General features: G+C 37.4%; 1 protein-coding gene across 6 annotated transcripts; it reads right to left on the reverse strand.

The window, feature by feature from the left end:
• Window positions 1-322: 322 nt before the first annotated feature.
• LOC108811913 (uncharacterized) lies at window positions 323-18,664 on the reverse strand. Of its 6 annotated transcripts, none has more exons than XM_056989703.1 (3): window positions 18,219-18,664; window positions 17,910-18,021; window positions 12,447-17,676 (listed from the first exon to the last, which is right to left on the reverse strand). In XM_056989703.1, exon 3 carries the CDS (start codon window positions 15,249-15,251, stop codon window positions 13,659-13,661), a length of 1,593 nt encoding a protein of 530 aa, XP_056845683.1. In that variant the 5' UTR covers window positions 15,252-17,676; window positions 17,910-18,021; window positions 18,219-18,664; the 3' UTR covers window positions 12,447-13,658. The 6 variants fall into 5 exon arrangements, with proteins under 6 accessions (XP_056845687.1, XP_056845686.1, XP_056845684.1 ...); XM_056989707.1 differs by lacking the exon at window positions 12,447-17,676 and adding an exon at window positions 323-2,176 and having other exon boundaries at window positions 17,910-18,014; XM_056989706.1 differs by lacking the exon at window positions 12,447-17,676 and adding an exon at window positions 323-2,176.
• Between the last annotated feature and the right edge of the window lie 498 nt (window positions 18,665-19,162).

The raw sequence follows: 19,162 nt of genomic DNA on the forward strand, positions 1-19,162 counted from the left end.
GAGAGAACGGGTTCTTTGAAGTTTCCCGGCGACCGAACCAGCACGGGGGCTTAGCCGCCCGGCGGCCAGGACCAGCACGGGGGCTAGCCGCGGCGGCCAGGACCAGCACGTGCGTCTCGACGAGGGCTTCGATTTGATATCTTGATCGTTCTCTGGGTCCTCACGGTTTGAGAGAACGGGCTCTTTGAAGTTTCAAGGCGGATTCCTTGTCGTTCAGCCTATCCAAACTTAGATCACTTCCCGTTTCTTCCTTATACTTTCGTATGACAAATAGACTTAGCCGTTGATTTCGAGATAACCGTTTTTGACCCCAACAATGGCCCTTAATGCCACATATATGGCAAGTCCGGTCACCTCCCACATTTGGGCACTCTCGGGCAAAGTGTCCCATCTTACCACAACGAGTGCAAGCACCCATGGCTCTCCAGCACTCACCATAGTGGTTCCTACCACACTTAGAGCACACAGGCTTACCACTTGAGGTTTTACCCTCCTCGGCCTGGTCTCTCTTTCTCTTCCGGTCACCACCTTGCCCAGGAGCCACCACCACACTCTTAACCTTGTGCTTAGCCTCTTCTGCAAGGTTTGTCTCCAGCATAGCCATCCTCTCAACCAGTTCAGTCACATTGGAGAAGGTCCGGACTAAGCAGTAGGTCTTGAGTTCAGGCCTAAGGCCGCGGATGAACCTTCGAACCTGCACTCCCTCATCCTCTAACTCCCTTCCCACAAAGCGCCTGAGTCGGTTGAACTCTTCCTCATACTCTCTGACCGTCCTACGCCCTTGAACCAAGTCCAAGAACTTAGCTTCCAAACGGTCTCATGCCTCAGCTGGAAAGTAATTGTGGTTGAACTCCACTTCAAAGTCAGCAAAGCGTTCAATGGAGCCATTGTGTACGCTTGTCTAAAGCCAACCACCAGTTGTGTGCATCACCCTCCAGGAAGTGCACTGCAATGTCCCTTTGGTACTCCTCAGGGCACCGGGTCGATTTGAAGTTTCTGACCAGCCGGTCTCTCCATTCATCTGCCTCCATGGGATCAACACTTCCAGCAAAGTGCTTTGTCCCTAGGCGAGATATGTGCTCCAGCACCTTCAGGTAGTCTACTTTCTTAGCTGATCCAGATGGTGGATCCAGCTCAATCACTTCAGCTACTGGTAACACTCGGCCACCAGCTCCACCAGCTCCAGGAGCTTTCACTTGAGCTTGTGTGGCCTGACCTACGGATGAGTTCACCACTGGTGTGAGCACCTGAGTCATGGCTACCATCTGACTACCTATTAGCCTAATGGCGGCCAGTATCTCTTGCATGGAGGGCTCAGTCACCTGATCACCCGGACCAGTCCGCCCACCAGCCATGATGTTTGGATCAGCTCGGTGACCAATCTCTGAAGACTCAGCCTCTCCATCCTGATCATCCCTGAGCTGCCCACTAGCTGCACTTAGCTGGCTTCCAGCTCCCTCCAGCTGCCTTCCGGTCTCATTCAGCTGCCCATCTACTCCATCCAGCTGAACCTCCGTTTGGTTAACTTGGGTTTCAGTCAGGATGACATCTCCGGTCCGACTTGTAGGTGGAACCGACAGCACTACACTTGGGTTAGGTGCTGATGCATCTCCAGCACCAGACGCCCCAGCCCCATCCGCCCCAGCCCCATCCTTAGCCTTCCGAGACCGCTTCCTTGTTCCCTTAGGCCACATCAAAACCAAAACACAAACCAAATGTTAGTCTTGATAAAACTTGCAAACCTCAAACAACATTAAGATAAGCAATACTAAACATGCCAAGAGACCCAGCCGGATGTGTGATGACCTGCCCTTACCCAACAGCCTAGAATCAAGCATGCTCTGATACCAACTTGTAAGACCCAAACCTGGATCCCTCCACCCAACCAGTCCGCGGCCTTACCTAGATGTCTAAGTGTAATTCAGCCGGTTTAAGTCCAATAGATTCTAAGTCATTTTTCATTCATTTGAGGTTCATAATCAAACATGTACATTGCGGAAGCATAAGAGAAAGATCATTTCATATATATAAGTCAATGTGATCCATACAAATCATTCTTAACACACAAGTTGCACAATAGGCTATCATAAGTTCATTCTAAACTACACACATCACACACATCCATATCGGCCAGGTCTTCAAGACTCCTTGGCTTTGCCACGGTCACTGCTGGTTCCTGAAACCAAACCCACAACACATGAATACATTTATCATCCGATATCCTAACATCAATACTAGCAATACATGGTTCCGGACCCTAGATTACATCTTTGTCCCAAAAGTGACTACTACAAATACTCAACCAAAAACTAAATAAAACCCCTGATAAATCATGATAAATCTAAACTAATAGAATGGTCCAATTGGATCTCCCAGAACCGGCCTCAATCATGATGATCTCGGCCAAGAACAGCCAAACCGGCCATAAGGGACCATCTCTAAAAACAATGATATAAATTCATTTCTTCACTTTGATAATTCATTATAAATCTCCATTAAGAGATATCAAACGCCAAATTCCAATAACTCCCTTGGGAACTATGAGATCGGACCACACATGCCCAACCAAGGCCATGGAGAGATTACTCTGATCTAACCAAGGCTTTAGGGTCCGTCCGTGAGTATAAACCCACCGACTACTTCAGAATATAGTAGGGAAGAGATTGACAAAGAGAAAAGCAGTAAAAGATGCAACCAACACATCATGGTTCACTCGGCCAGACCATTTAAACCCATGGTCTTGGGCAATAACCATCCGGAGTGCATCACTGGCCTTAGGCCTGCGCTCCTCTGCAGCCCCTTCCTTCTCTGATTCCTTCCTCTTGTCCTTTTCATTTTGCCCGCCTGCCATCGCCTTGCCTGATCTTTCCACTGCCTGAATCCCACCGGACTGACCGCTCGGTTCACTTGCCTTACCGCCGGTCCTCTTCTCTCTTTCTTTCTGGTGTGATTTTGGCAGAGGTTTGCCTAGTATTTTTCGTGATCTAAATCGATGTGCAGAGACTCCTATTTATAGGAAATGCCATCGACAACCACCCTTGGCCGAACGGTTGCAAGCCTTTGGGCAAATGGGCACATGTGATTTCATTCACAACCCTTCGGCCAAACTGCCTCCAACTGCTCCCAACCGCTCTCCTTGATCGATCTTCACCTGCCAGCACTTTGTCAAGTGCCTGGCTCACTTGCCAAGCTCCATGGTCACACCAGACCATGTCACCACCGAGCCGGACCCATAACCGCCCATGGTTCGGTCCAACCGCCCAAGTGCCAAACACTCCATCTAGCTGAGGTGAGCTGGTCACTAGCTTCCCCAGCTGAGTGAGCTAACACTCCAGCTACTGGAGCTGACCTGAACTCACTTGAGCTGCTGTGAACTCACTACACTCTTCCCCCAGCTGGACGAGCTACCATACCTCACCGGCCAGCTACCAAAACACTTGTCCAACTCCTTTGAGCTTGCCTTTTCTCCTTTCTGGTTAAGTCTCAGCTTCCTGATGCACTTAACCACCATTTTGGACCATGATACGCTTGCCTTTAGGTCTCATGACCTGGCTGGTGCTTGTCCTCGCACCATGGCCCGTTCTGATGGCCCTATCTAGAACTTGGAACATGACAAGAATCATTCCAAAGTACAGTGCTGGAGATGTGATAAGATGGGGCACTTTTCATCAGTCTGTCCTACACGACCTACACACGACCAAGAAGCTAACATAACAGAAACATAAGAAGCAGATGCATTATATATGCACGAAGTTGTATTACTCAACGAAGAGAGAATGTTCCCTAAAAAGTTTGATGTAAGCGATGGAAACACAAGCATATGGTATCTAGACAATGGTGCTAGTAACCATATGACGGGGAATAGAGAGTTCTTTTCAAAGTCTTGATAGAAGCATCAAAGGTAAGGCAAAATTTGGTGATGGATCAAATGTTGAGATCGTAGGAAAAGGGTCAATAACGTTCGTAGGCAAAACCGGAGAAATCAGAGAGAGAAGAGCACTCAAAGACATCTACTACATCCTAAACCTTAAGCATAATATCATAAGTCTTGGACAAGCAACTGAGAAGGGTTGTGCGGTTAATATGAAAGGAGATTTGTTAATCCTTAAGGATCCACGGGGAAAATTTCTAGTACAAGTCTTACGATCACCAAACCAGTTGTACAAGACACCAATGGAGACTGAACATCCGAAGTGTCTTCAAATACAAAAAACTGATGTTACATCAACGTGGCATGCGCGGCTCCGACATGTGAGCATTAGAGTCATGAAGAATAAGGTAGACAAGGAGATGGTAGTAGGAATGCCTCAGATGATACACGAGAACGATGTTTGCAGCGCTTGCTAGTTGGGAAGCAAACTTGGAAGTCTTTCCCGCCTAAAGCGAAGTATCGAGCATCACACACATTGAAGTTGGTACATGGTGACTTGTGCGGACCGATATCACCACCAACACCAGCAAACAATCGATATGTATTCGTCTTAATGGATGACTACTCCAGATACATGTGGACGATGCTGCTAAGAGAGAAGAGTGAAGCGTTTGATCGGTTCAAAAAATTCAAGGAGTATGTGGAGCTTCAACCGAAGCTAAAACTCAAGACGTTTTGCACCGATAGAAAAGGAAAGTTCACATCTTCTGAGTTCATTCGTTTTTGTGTAGAAAACGGTGTAACCAGACATCTCATCGGACCGTGTCGAGGGAAGAAATAGAACACTAATGGAGATGACAAGGAGCTTGATGAAAGCAATGAAGATTCCTAATCAACTATGGGGTGAAGCAGTACGTCATTCAACATATCTCATCAACCGCATTGCTACAAAGGCATTGGAAAATAAAACTCCATACGAAGGTTTACTTCTTTAGAAACCGAATATTGAGCATCTAAGAATCTTTGGGTGCATCACTTTTGCAAAGATCAATGCTCCACATCTCAGAAAGCTAGATGATCGATCAAGGATGGTGATCAATCTCGGGACAGAGCCTGGTTCAAAAGCTTACAGGCTCTATGATCATGTCACGAAGAAGATTATTGTTAGTAGAGATGTAATCTTCGATAAGAAGAAGAGTTGGGATTGGTCTACACTATCAACAAACGTGGACGAAGAACCAGGATCATTCAAGCTTCCTCATATTGATGTTACAGAAGAAGGAGATGGTGATGAGCATCACGATGTTACTGATGAAGGATATGGTGATGAGCATCAAGATCACCAACACCAAGAAGAAGCTGTAGACACAGGTGAACAAGAGCAAGTAGCAGAGAACAACGATGCAAACCAAGACCAGCATGTAACATTGAGATATGGCCGTAACATCAAAAGGCCAAAAAAGTTCGATGGTTACATCCTACTCGATGAAGTTGACGGTGGTAGACTATTGCTCACCATCGATGGTGAACTAGAAAGTTACATTGAAGCTGAAGCGATACAAGCTTGGATCGGTGCGATGATGGCAGAGATCAAATCTATCATCAAAAACAAGACTTGGAAGCTCGTAAAGAACTCGGCAGGTGTGAAACCGATAAGTTTCAAGTGGGCCTTCAAGATTAACGATGAAGCATCACCGGCAGAAGGAGTTAAGCATAAAGTTCGGGTTGTTGCAAGATGTTTCAGTCAGAGACAGGAAGTAAACTACAATGAGATATTCTCATTGATGGTCAGACATACTTCCATCAGAGTGTTGCTAGCGCTGATAGCACATCACGATTTGATGTGAAGATGATGTTTTACGGGAGAAGCAAAAAAATATTCTCGAAGTACCATTCCATTCGTGAGTGTGTGGAAAATGATCACATCGAAATAATGCAAGGAACTGATGGCACTCAAATCAAACAAGGAGGATACATGAAATGTATACTCGTCAACACGGTGATGGACTTATGCAATCGAACTCATGTTTCGATGCATACAAGTTTGAAAATGTCGAAGGCAGAGGAGGAGCCTGAGATTGATGCAACATCGTATCAAAGCAGCATAAGGTTGATCAGAGTTCAAGAGATCAATAAGCTCGAGATTCAAGTTAGAATTAAGGAGGAGAATGTTGGATGATTATAATTAATTTAAGAAGAAAGTTAACTTATTAAAAAGGAAATTTAGTAAATTAAGGAAAAAGGAAAACATATCGAGTTTAAAAATGTTTCCACATTATTATTAGGTTAAGAAGTAGTTTCGACCTATATAAGAAGTTTCGGAGATGTTGCAGAGATATTGCATCCCTAAAAAAAAATACATTGATTTAATTTTGAGAGAGTTTCTAAATCTAATAAAAAGTGATACTTCTTATACTTTTGTGTTATTGCAACCTTAAACTATAATTAACCATGACCGAAACAATTTCTGATTTGCTAGCCAGATCCCACTAAATTTTATTCGCTCGTCTGTCACAACCTCATGCGATTAACCGCAACATTCTGTGACTAGTTTACACAAATCCAGAAACACAAATTAGTCATAAATCGCATATAATTTGTCAATAATTTTTTTTTTGAGATTACATTTTCAATGATATAAAATGACAATTTGCGAATACTTATACGATAATAAAATGAATAATAAGTTTAATTTTGCGACCAGCCATGAAGTGTTGTAGTACACATTTTTAGCTTTGTAATGTGTAAGTTTTCTTTCTTTTTTTGACTGAATTGATTGTTTTTTCTTCGTGTAAGTTTCTTTTTCTTGGGGAATTTTCAAAAATACCACTTTCAAGGTACCATTATTCATCTTTACAACCACTAAAGACACATTTTCAAAAATACCTTATTTATTGAAATGGTAAAAACACTTATATCTTTGTTTTTATATGATTTTCAAAATTCTAATCTCAAATTCTAAATCATAAACCTCTAATTCTAAACCCTAAACCCAAAATCTTCAACTCTAAACCCTAAACTATATACCCTGAATTCAATATCCTAAACCCTAAACCCTAAAGTCTAAACTATAAACCCTAAATCCTCAACTCTAAACCCTAAATCCTCAACTCTAAACCCTAAACTATATACCTTAAACTCTAAAACATCAAATCTAAACCCTAAATCCTAAACTTTCAAATCTAAACCCTTCATTAAAAATAGTGGTAAAAGTGGTTAGTGTAAACATGAAAAGTGGTACTATGAAAATGGTATTTTTGGCAATTTCTCTTTTTTCTTTGGCTGAGTAATCTTTTAAAGAGCATAATTTTTTTGAGTTTAGTTTAAGTTATATACATTTTTATTTTATAAATATCATATTACTTTGTTTAGAAAATATCATATTTTTATTTAATAAAATGTTCTTTTACATTATGTCACATTTTTATCACACATTCTAATCTAACACTAGTTGCTTGTTACGCACGATGAATATCACACGATATTTATGAAATATCACCATGATTTTTCGAAATAGGATCCATAACTACATCATTTTAAAAATTTCAACTAAACATTTTTTCTTTAATAAATTTCAACCAAACATGTTGAAACGGTTGTGTTACTTATGTTTTGTGTACGATTTTCTTTAATTTTGGTAATTTACTTCATTGTTTAAAATATGTTAAACTAGGTGGTTTACCCCTATATGCGGGCATAATTTTCTTTTAAATATTTATTGGTGTATATTTATTAATTCAAAAAGTCATAGTTAATATTTAAGTTTTTAAAAAATCTAAATTAAACATCAAATTTTTATATGTGATCAAAAAAATTGATACAAATATATATTTATTATTGTGTTAGAATTTTTAAAGCACTCAAATACTTGAGATATTTTAGAAAATATATTTATACAAATGTTTTTGTTGATTAATATTTAAATGTAAATTTTTTTATATCCTAATTTTTAATTTCTATAATTAAAGGAAAATGTTTTCAGATAACAATAAAATATATAAGAATTATATTTTTATTTATGAAAATATTGATTATAATCTAATATAACATATAAATATAAGATTATTAAAATTTAAAATTTGTTTTAAATTTTAAAATTGAAAAAAATTATTTTCAGATACAACACAATATATATAAGAATTTTTTTATTTTGACAATATTAATTTATAATGTAATATAACATATAAATATAATATTATTAACTTAAAATTCATTTTGAACATTTAAATTAAAAAAAATTATTTTCAGATAACAAAAAATTATATAAGAATTATCTTTTTATTTTTGACAAAATTAATTTATAATCCAATTTAACATATAAATATGATATTATTAACCTAAATTCGTTTTTAACTTTTAAAATTTATTAATATTTTTTTAGATAACAACACAATATATATAAGAATTATATTTTTATTTTATTTTTGACAATATTAATTTATAATCTAATATAACATGATTAACTTAAAATTTGGTTTTTAATTTTTAAAATAAAAAAAAAAAAAATTCAGATAACAACACAATATATATATATATATATATATATATATATATATATATATATATATATATAATAACTTTGTATTTTCGACAAAGCTAATTTAATAATTTAATAAAACATATAAATATAATACTATTAACTTCAAATTCGTTTTCAATTATATATAAAATCATTAAGGAAAAAATCGATATTAACCGCTCTGACTTTTAACGTGAGAGCTCCATTACGAAAAATCACTTCCGAAAATAATAGTAAAGATATATATATATATATTCATGGGAAGAAAATCGAATCTCACTATGTTTACTTTATTTAGGAGTAGAAATAGATTTACTCAAAAATTAATTATTTCACTATTTCTTTTATTTACTAAAATATTATTAAAAGTAAATTAATTATATTTTAGAATTGTGGTATTTTGAAAAAAAGTAAAGGTATAAATTTAAAATATTTTTAGGCAATTCAGATGAAAACTATAGAATGTTTTTCGTTTTCTTTTGTATTTCTCTGAAATTGTGTTGCAGGTTAATAAAATTAGGAAAAATTGACAATAGAGAACAAAAAAACAAGGGTGTTGTCCCTTTGGTATAAATCTTTTTTGTCCAATTTTTCTCTTTTTTATCCTTTGTATTTCTGAAAACTAATGAAATAAATACTTTTGTCAATCAAAAAAAAATATTAAAAAATATAAACAATTAATAAAACACCTATATACACATGCTGGTATTTTTTTTCAAAAAGTTGATAAATAAAATTTTGAAAATACGTTCTACTAAAGGTAGAATGTGCCTTCTACGGAAGATGGTATAGTAGAAAGCGATTTCTAAAATAAAGACGTTCATCTACTATTTTTAGAACGTACATTCTACTATTTACTAATATTCTAAAAAAGTGGAATGCGCATTCTACTAATCCTAAAGCTATCTACTTTTCGTCCGGAAACATCTTCTACTTTTATTAAGTATTCTAAATTTCGTTTCTAAAATGTACTCTTCCGTCTACTAAATGTAGAAAGCGTGTTCAGGACTTTTGTCAATCTTCTAAACTTTTAGAAGGCGCCTTCTACGGATAAAAGTACATGACTTTTGCGAAAATTAATGAAAGTTTCAGTTAAGAAAATATTCTAAAAATTTCCTAAAAATATTCTAACTTCCTAAAACGTGATATTTTCGATTTTACTTGTCAAAAATAAAATAAAATGATTCTCCCTTGTCTTCTTCACTAATCTATGGTTTTCTTCTTGTTTTTTTTCACAAACTCTTGTTCTCTATAATACATATCCATACAACATGTGGTGTTTTGAAATTATGTGCAATATTTTGTAAAGTTTTATTTTTATTTTTATAAATTTTACAAATTTTATTTTTATCTAAATTTTTATTAAAACAATTTTAAAAAGTTTTATTTTTATTAAAAAGTTCGATAAAATTAAAAAAGGTTACAAACGTTTTAAAATTTTTATAAAAATAAAACTTTGTAAAATATTTTTTTATAAAATTAGTTTAAAGTTCTTATTAAAAAATTTGTAAAGTTTTATTTTTATTTTTATAAAGTTTAAAATTTATTTAATTAAAGTTTTATTAAAACATTTTAAACTTTTTATAAAAATAAAACTTTGTATAATGTTTTTAATAAGTTTATTTAATGTTTTATTAAAAAAAAAATTGTAAATTATTTTTACTTTTACAAATTTTATTTTTATTAAAAAAAGTTTAACAGTTTTATTTTATTTTTCCTTTTTAAAACGTTTTTAATTAAAAAAATTCAAAATTCTTTTAGTTTAATGTGTTTAATAAAAACTTAAACAAACTTTATAAAATTTGTAAACTTTATAAAAATAAAAGTAAAACTTTACAAAAAGTTTAAAAAACTTTATAAAAATACATTATATAATTTTTTTTATTTTTATTAAAATTTTTGATAAAATTAAAAAGTTTACAAACATTTTAAACTTTTTATAAAAAATAAAACTTTGTAAACTGTTTTTATTAGTTCTATTTAATGTTATTTATTAAAAAATTGTAAATTATTTTCATTTTTATTAAGTTTTACAAAGTTTATTTTATTAAAAAAAAAAAAGTTTTTATTTTTATTTCCCTTTTTAAACGTTTTTAATAATTATTTTTTTTTTAAATATATTAGTTTAATGTGTTAATTAGATTAATCAAGGGTTAGTTTTGGGATTATGAAAGAAATTATACTAAAGGGACAACTAAATGATGGTTTTATACTATAGGGACAGCCATGCTGAATTTTTGTTCCGTTTTGACAATTTTCCCATAAAATTATGGAAGGATACGCTAGACATTGACTTGTCGTTGCGGTGGGGCAAAAAAGCTAACTTTCATCCACGCGTTACTCTCCTATAAAATTCACATATCAATTCAGAGCCGTGCTTACAGTGTTAGTAAAAAGGCATTGGCCTCAGGCCTCACATAATTTATCAAAATTTGGGACCCCGTATCTCCAAAATTTCTCTTAGTTTTATAGTTTAAAATTTTATCTATGTTTCTTATCTGATTTCAAAAACAAAATATCAACAAGAAAATATGCTCTTCTTTCCTTCATTTTATATGTTTAGTTTTATCTATTCAAGTTTAAAGATCACTTATCAAATTTGTTTCACACAATCTTTTTACACTCACATTTTATAATTATTTTTTGTCATATTTAATGGTGTAAATATTAATGGTCAACATGATATTTTCATTTTTATAATATATATTAAAATAGATTTTTGTTTAGTATTATTATTATATGAGTATTGTTTTAAAATTTGTTAATAGAGTAAGAAAACAATTTCATATATATAAAAATATGATTCTGCATAGAAACTCACAAATCAAAATTTGTTAAACACTATCATTTTTGTTTTAGACATTTTATTATTTTATATCATTTAAATTTATATCTGCTATTTTTTTTTGACGGCAAACGGATATTCTATTACTCAAGCTTGAGGTGGTCTGGGTAACCAGACCGGAATAGAACAACCAATGAAATTTAACTTCCTGTGGAAGGATCTAGCTGTCTTAGCTAAGAAATCTGAAATCTGATTACGCGCTCTAAGAACATAAAAAATCTTGAAGTCTGAGAAGCATATGAGCACTGTCTCTATCCTTTCTAGTTCCGTAGCAAAACTTGGCCAAGCATGAGGTTCCCTGATCATAGCAATCAAATCCTTACAGTCTGTTCCAAAGTTCTGGCATGTTGAATGCTGAAGCATATTCTCCATCGCCCATTGCAGTGCTTCCAGTTCTGAATGCAGAGCTGATTCTATTCTAGGAAAGTTCTGTGCTCCCATGAGTTGTGTTTTTCCCCCACTGTCCAACCAAACCCATCCAGACCCACTAAATTGAGCCTGAGATGTCCAAGATCCATCCAGTAAACAAATATTGCCCAAGCTTATGACTTGAGGCTCCTCTATAGTACTCACTTGTACCACCGGTGGTATCGTTTCATTGGCATTAAACCAAGCTTGACACTCACTCTCTGCATATCGAACAAGTTCCATAGGATCTCTGTCTATGCCCCTAAAGAGTTTATCATTGCGTGCCTTCCAGATGTACCAAATCAACCAGGGATAAGGATCCCTGTCTTGATCTGGCTCAAGTATACTATTCTTCTCCCAGAAGAGGTAGTTCATATTCGTGTATATACTTGATGCTGGAAAAACAGCAGGACTCGTTGGAGTTGATGAGTGTAACCAAACTTGTAGAGCAGGGGGGCATTCGAAAATAGCATGTGTAATTGATTCCTCTGGCTCACCACATCTTGGGCAGTAATTATCACATCTCATATTTCGCCTTACTAGATTTCTCGTTACAGCCACTTGACCAGTTATCAATTGCCGTATAAGATGACAAATTTTCTTCGGCGCCTTTATCTTCCAAGCAAAGGCTTGGAGCTTTGTAATACTTGGCTTTAACACTTGCTTTTCGTCTGCATCCTTCAGAAGATTTTGAGCAACCCAATATCCAGACTTGACCGTATATTGACCATTTCTTGTGAAGTTCCAGCAAAAGGTGTCAGGCCTGTGAGTTGTGCTTATGGCTAAACTCCTTATAAAGGGTATGTCAGCCAAAAGGTGTCAGGCCTGTGAGTTGTGCTTATGGCTAAACTCCTTATAAAGGGTACATCAGCAGGGCTGACATATTGTTCCAGTAAATCAACATCCCATTCCTTCAGCTCCTGATCAATAAGATCACTCACTCTCATATTTGAATTCATAACTGGAGCTATAGGTATAGCTGGCCTAGCAGGATTCATAGGAATCCAAGGATCCTCCCATACCTTCACCTCATAACCAGAGTGTATTTTCTGCCTTATCCCCAGCAACAAAAGCTCCCTCGCAGCGGAGATACTAGTCCACACATAAGAAGGACTGTTTACAGAGTTTACTCACAAAGGCGAGCTTAATCTATAATACATTCCTCTTAAGACACGGGCGACCAGCGAATCCGGGTTTTGTGTTAGCCTCCATAATTGTTTTGCCAGTAATGCCAAATTGAACTCATGGATCATACGAAATCCAATCTCTCCTTCTTCTCTTGGTAGGCAGACTTTCTCCCATTTCGACCAGTGTATTCCTCTTTTTGGGGGATTTGAGCTCCACCAGAATTGGGCAATAGCACTAGCAAGGTTTTCACATATCTCCAAAGGGAGCAGGAAAGTAGACATAACATACGTCGGGAGAGCTAGCAAAATGGACTTAATCAGCACCTCTTTTCCCCCTTTCGAGAGCCAACGACATGTCCAGCCATTCACTCTATGCATCAGTTTTTCTTTTAGGAAAGCAAAGAGCTTGCATTTTGAACCACTAATGTCTTCTGGGATACCCAAGTAAGTCCCCATCCCGCCATCATTTTGTATCCCAAGTACATCTTTAATCTATTGTCTCGTGGTTGCATTGATCCTCTTACCAAAGAGTAAGGAGGATTTATCAAAGTTAATGCATTGTCCTGAGGCCTTACCATAGGTCCTGGTCACTTTCATTACTTCTTCACATTCACGGGGCTCCGCCTTACAGAAGAAAAGGCTATCATCAGCAAATAATAGGTGGGATACCGATGGACACACGCGGGTAACGCGCATCCCCGTTATCTTTCCCTGGTTCTCTGCATGATTGAGAAGGCTAACGAGCGCTTCCGTGCATAGAATAAAAATGAAAGGAGATAAAGGATCTCCTTGGCGTAGGCCTCTTCCTGGAATAATATTTCCTCTTGGTTGCCCATTCATGAGGACTTTGTATTGTACCGAGGTAATTCATCACATTATCCATGTGATTCATGTCTCTGAGAAACCCATCTTTCTCATCACAGCTTCAATAAATGACCATTCCATCCTATCATAGGCTTTGCTTATATCTGTTTTAATAGCCATTCTTTTGTTGCGTCCACCTGGCTTAGTCCTGAGCGCATGGAACATCTCTTGAGCGATCATAATATTATCAGAAATCTGTCTTCCAACAACAAAGGCTGACTGGGTTTCCGATATCAATCCTGGAAGCACTTTTTTAAGTCTCTGGCATAGGACCTTAGAGATAATCTTGTAACTTACGTTGCACAAACTGATAGGCCGAAATTGTGTCATTTCATTGGGTTTTGTTGTCTTTGGGATAAGACAAATATTTGTCTCATTCAGTTCATCGGGCATTATCCCTTCAGTAAGGAACTTATTAACCATAAGAGTTAAATCATCCTTGACTATATCCCAAAACTTCTGATAAAATAGTGCAGTCATCCCATCTGGCCCCGGAGCTTTTTCTGGATGCATAGCAAAAAGTGCTAATTTAATCTCCCACTCTGTTACCGGTGCTGTAAGACTTTCGTTCATTGGCTCTGTGATCGTCGTAGGGACTTCGGATAGAGCTTCTTCAATATCCTGTGGATTAGAAGATTCAAAGATTTGTCTGAAATAGCTAGTAGCAATGGCTACTAATCCTTCTTCATCTTCCACAATATTTCCATCTTCGCCTAGAAGTTGTGTGATCTTGTTTCTTGCTCTCCTTTGTTTTGTTAAGGCGTGAAAAAATTTTGTGTTGCGATCTCCTTCCCTTAACCAAAATACACGACTCTTTTGTTTCCAGAACATTTCTTCTGCCTTAAGAGCATCAGAAAGCTCCTTCAAAGCTGCTGCAATCTCTTCAGTTGTGGCATTATCATCTGCATATAGCCCTTCCACTTTTTCTTTAAGCTCTTCCACCAATTTTGCAGAGTTTATATTATTTTGTCTTCTCCACTCGCTCAATGCTTTTCTACAACTAGAAATATGTTCCATTATAGAAGCATTGGGAAGAAGATCAGGAGATTTCCATCCCTCCAAAATAACTTGTCTCAGCTCCTCATTGTCCAGCCATCTTTTGTCAAACTTAAATTTCTTCGATCTCCTGGATGGTTTTATGAGTATATCAGCAAGAATCGGACGATGGTCCGAACCCCATAACCTCATGTACTTTATCTTCGAATGAGGAAACTTTTCGTGCCAGTCGGCATTTCCTACTGCTCTGTCCAGACGACATCTAACAGTAACTCTCCCTGCTCTCTTACCAACCCATGATAGCATGTTTCCAGTGTATGAAAATTCTAGCATCCCACAATCACTCAACATTTGTTTAAAAGGTAGAAATGAGCTATCAGTACGTTGTCTACCTCTTTCTTTCTCATTATGACCAGTGATCTCATTGAAATCTCCTATCATAAACCAAGGTCCAGTTCGTGTTGTTGCAAAACGCGTAAGACGTTCCCAAACTAGATCTCTTCTTTCAAGTACAGGATCCCCATAAACAAACGTCATAAAGACATTTGTTCCATCAATGACTGCCTCAATGTCAATCATTCTGTTATTTGAAAATAAAACATTAACTTGAAATTCATCCATAAATAAAAGAGCTAAACCTCCGCTGAGACCAAGTGGCTCAACGGTAAACAAACGATCAAATCCTAAATCGGTCTGGATGTTTGCAACTGCAGCCTTTTATTCTTCGTTTCAGAAAGGAACACAAGTCCTGGGCGATGCTTCTAACACATCTCCGTAAGGCGTCGAACTGTGAGGTCGTTCCCAATCCCTCGACAGTTCCAACTGATTGTCTTCATTGATGAGGTTTGGATGGATTTTTGGAACCCATCAAACCATCACTTTTGTTATCAATTGTTTTTCCTTTCTTGGAGCTATTCCGACGATGATATATCCTTGCAGAATCAGCTGGCCCAGTTGGCTTTGCAGATCGTGGTTTTGGAGATCCTCGACGAAGGAACTCCGCTTTCTTTGTTTGAATGCCCAAAGGAACACTCATTTTAGTACTGGCTTTCATGGTCGTTTCTCTACGCTCCACATTAGTAGAAGAAGATGCCGCAGTATAATGTTGTACGTCCTCCATAGCATTCAGATCCTCTCCCAATATATCGCCGTCTTGTATCTCCTGCTCCAGTATGCCATCATCAGTATTCTGATCTACCATCTCCATATCCCACAGCGCATCTATCATCTGTTCATTCTCAAATCCATTTGCCTCGACTTGTAGGCTAGAAGGTGAGAAGGTTAACAATCTTGGTGTGCACTTCTCGCGGATAGTAACATTCTCTTCAAAAGGCAGATGCAACCCAGAAGGAGTTACAATTGCACTTGCTAGACGTTTACGTTTTCCACCTTTCTCCATTTGTGCCGTAGGCCGGTTAGCAACCAAGCTAGGAACAGCAGCTTCAGTTGGTCTAGCAGTCGGTCTAGAGATCTCCATTGAGCTTGATGTTTGTTCATATGGAACAATGGCATCCCTTGTCAGATTAGAAGGACCTCTCTCTCTGCCCGCTCTCTCTGTTCCATCCCGACCCTCGTTTCTCGGCTTCTCTCGCCATACGCGATCTGGTTGACGAGCATAAGGCTCGCTACCATAACGAGACCCACCATAACGACTCCGTTTATGTTCGTCCCTTCCCCGTATAATCCTGTCTCTGTGGTCAAAGTCCCATTCTCCCCTGTTTCGTGGATAGTAAGCAGCAGACGCATTATCATTGCGTACATACTTGCGATCTTCATCCCTTCTTACACCATCATTGCGTTCATTCTCCCTCACTGTCTTGTGAGGTAAGATCCGTACGGGGCCTTGTTGATTGACCATAGTTGGAGGTAACTGAACACGTGAAAACACATCACCACTCTTCGTCTGTGAGTTGTTTCGATCATCTAGAGTAAGGCAATGACCCTTCTCGTGTGTCATTAACCCACAAGTGGAGCAATGTTTAAACAACATCTCGTACTTAATCTCAATGGTCACCTCATCTCCTTCAGGTGACTCTACCTGTCTCTTGAATTTTAATGGTCTCCTAGAGTCAACTTCAATAAACATCCTTCCTTCCAAAAGCTCAATCTTGTCCTCATGAACATGACCCAAACGACCACCAATCTTCTTCAAGTTCTGAACTGTCCAGAGGTGAAGTGGGATACCAATGAACTGTACCCAAAATGGGATAACCCAAGGGTAATCGTCATGAACAATAGGTTCTCATCTGACCAATACGAACATAAAGAAGCTGTAATGGAAGGGTCCTTGACTCAAGACGTATTGGAGATCATCTTCATTGGCGAAGTTAAAAAGAAACTTCCCATTTCCTAAATCATTGGCAGTGATCCGATCCTGAAGGCCCCACTGTCCCGGCATTATTTGTAAAAGCTTCACAACAGTTTGTTTCTTTGGGACAAGAACCTTGCCTATTAAAGACATGCGATGTTCCTTCATAACGTTTGAATCCTCCTGATTCGTTAGCTTGATCGGACTGTCATCGTCCTCTACCATGATACCTTTACCCTTTAAATCTGCCATATGAGCAGACTTAAGACGACCCATAGACCCCATAAGAAAGTCTCAATGGTCGTGACTCCTCCGTACAAAACAAACAATCAAGCGTTGTCTGCAATCAACAAAACCAGAGCGTGCCGTTTACAAACCAGACAATCTATCCGATGGTGATGATCCGAGAGAGTGTCGTTTTCAAAAGGAAAACCGATCCAACAACCGTAAGAGTTGTCTCTTGATGCGAACCCGAGATAAGCAGAGCAGCCGCGAAACAGAGTCGTCTCTTGAGGCTGTAACAGAGTTGTCTCTACGGAACCGTAAGAGTTACCGTGATCGTCAAGGGAATCGTGATCTTCCAAAGAAACGTCCATTGGATTGCAAGGAGTGTGGTAGTCTCCTTTGCAGTGATGCCGAGATCGTCGATCAGAAGCAAGGCGTCGAGGAATCAAAGGTTGAGAAGATCGCCATATCAATCGCCTGATGCAGAGAAGCGGCTGGATATCTGCTATTAATCTATTATAAAAATATATAACTATATATAAAAGAATTAAATTAAAATTTGCCTTAGGCCCCTAAAAACGCTCACACGGCACTGCATATCATATTCTATATTCTTGTATTATTTGTTGAAAATAGATTAGAGAGTTCTTTTAGTGTCGTTTTGCTGTGTCCAAGTGTTTAGAAGAGGATTAAAGCAAACATAAGAAAAAAAGTTCAGATAAGAACGAGTGAGAGAGAAAACAGACCAGGCGGAAGGATTGAGAGACACATGGGTAAAGTGAGAACTGCTTTAACTCCATATCTGTCTGATAGATTCCCAATTACTGGCATCAACACCATCGTTCCCAACCCTATTGCCTTCATTATATCACACATTACAAATCATTGTTTTTTTAGAATTAAAGGAGATGGAACACTATCTTTAACAGTCAAGATGTAGAAGACATCAGAGAGAGGTGTAGACAGAGTTCCGCGAATAAAAAACATTAGCCCAAAAGAAAGAAAGAAGAGACACGATCTTTTAAGTAAGAAACAAGAAATTCAGAGTTAAGTACCACTTGTTGGAAACCGGTGAGGTAGACCGCTAGAGAACATGAGTCGTCTGGTGAAGAGCAAACGGCGGCGACGGTAACGTTGGTAATCACAGGGCTTTCCATAAATCCGGCGAAGCCAGACAAGAAAACAATAGTCAACATGTGTCTCATGCCAATCACCACCAATCAATAAACCAAGTACAGTAGTTTTTAAGATTTGTTTCGATTTTTTTTTTATCTTCAAATTGCATTAAGATAAAGGTTCAAATTCTACAACAAACAAACAGAGATGGCAATTGATCAACAAGCAACCACATTGCCAAAATAACTCAAACAACCCTCAACGCCATCACATGGCCAACTCAACAAACAGAACTACCAGCAGGATGGTTAGAGGAGTCGACTTTCATTGACAAAGAGCTCAAACAGCCACGCCGGAGGACCCGTAGCGACGTATGACCGAATTCTCCCTTCTCTAGTCACACTTTGAGCAATGATCGACGCTCCTCTGTTTTCCTGAGGTCTAACAGATTTGTTTCGATTTTGCCTAAAAGGAAATAGAACATATGTTTTTTTCTTTTCTTTTTTGAGCAAACATACATATGTTTTCACAAGTCGGCTGATATTTTTCCAGTCAATATCTTATTATATAAAGCTTGGTTCTTCAAAATTACTAATTAACATGATCGCGACACATGACAATTAAAACTTTAAGATTGTGACAAGTGTTAATCAATCTCATAATTAAAAATATTATTATAAATATTATTAATAGTAATTTTTCATTTTTAAAAATTCTAAACAAAAGATTTAAGATTGTGACATGTGTTAATCTATCTCATAATTAAAAATTTTATTATAAATATTAGTCCTTCGTATTGCTGTGTTTTAATACGTTTATTGGTGTTGGGTGACATTACTTGGCATGTCCTTGGTACTGTTGTGTCTGTTTTAATACGTTTATG

This window comes from Raphanus sativus, chromosome 6 (genome assembly GCF_000801105.2).
Source record: "Raphanus sativus cultivar WK10039 chromosome 6, ASM80110v3, whole genome shotgun sequence".
In the NCBI taxonomy this organism is placed as follows: Eukaryota; Viridiplantae; Streptophyta; class Magnoliopsida; order Brassicales; family Brassicaceae; genus Raphanus; species Raphanus sativus.

Bases quoted from the DNA above. Each gene is read 5' to 3' on its own strand.
- LOC108811913 (XM_056989704.1), bottom strand. From the start codon at position 15,251: ATGGATGAATTTCAAGTTAATGTTTTATTTTCAAATAACAGAATGATT.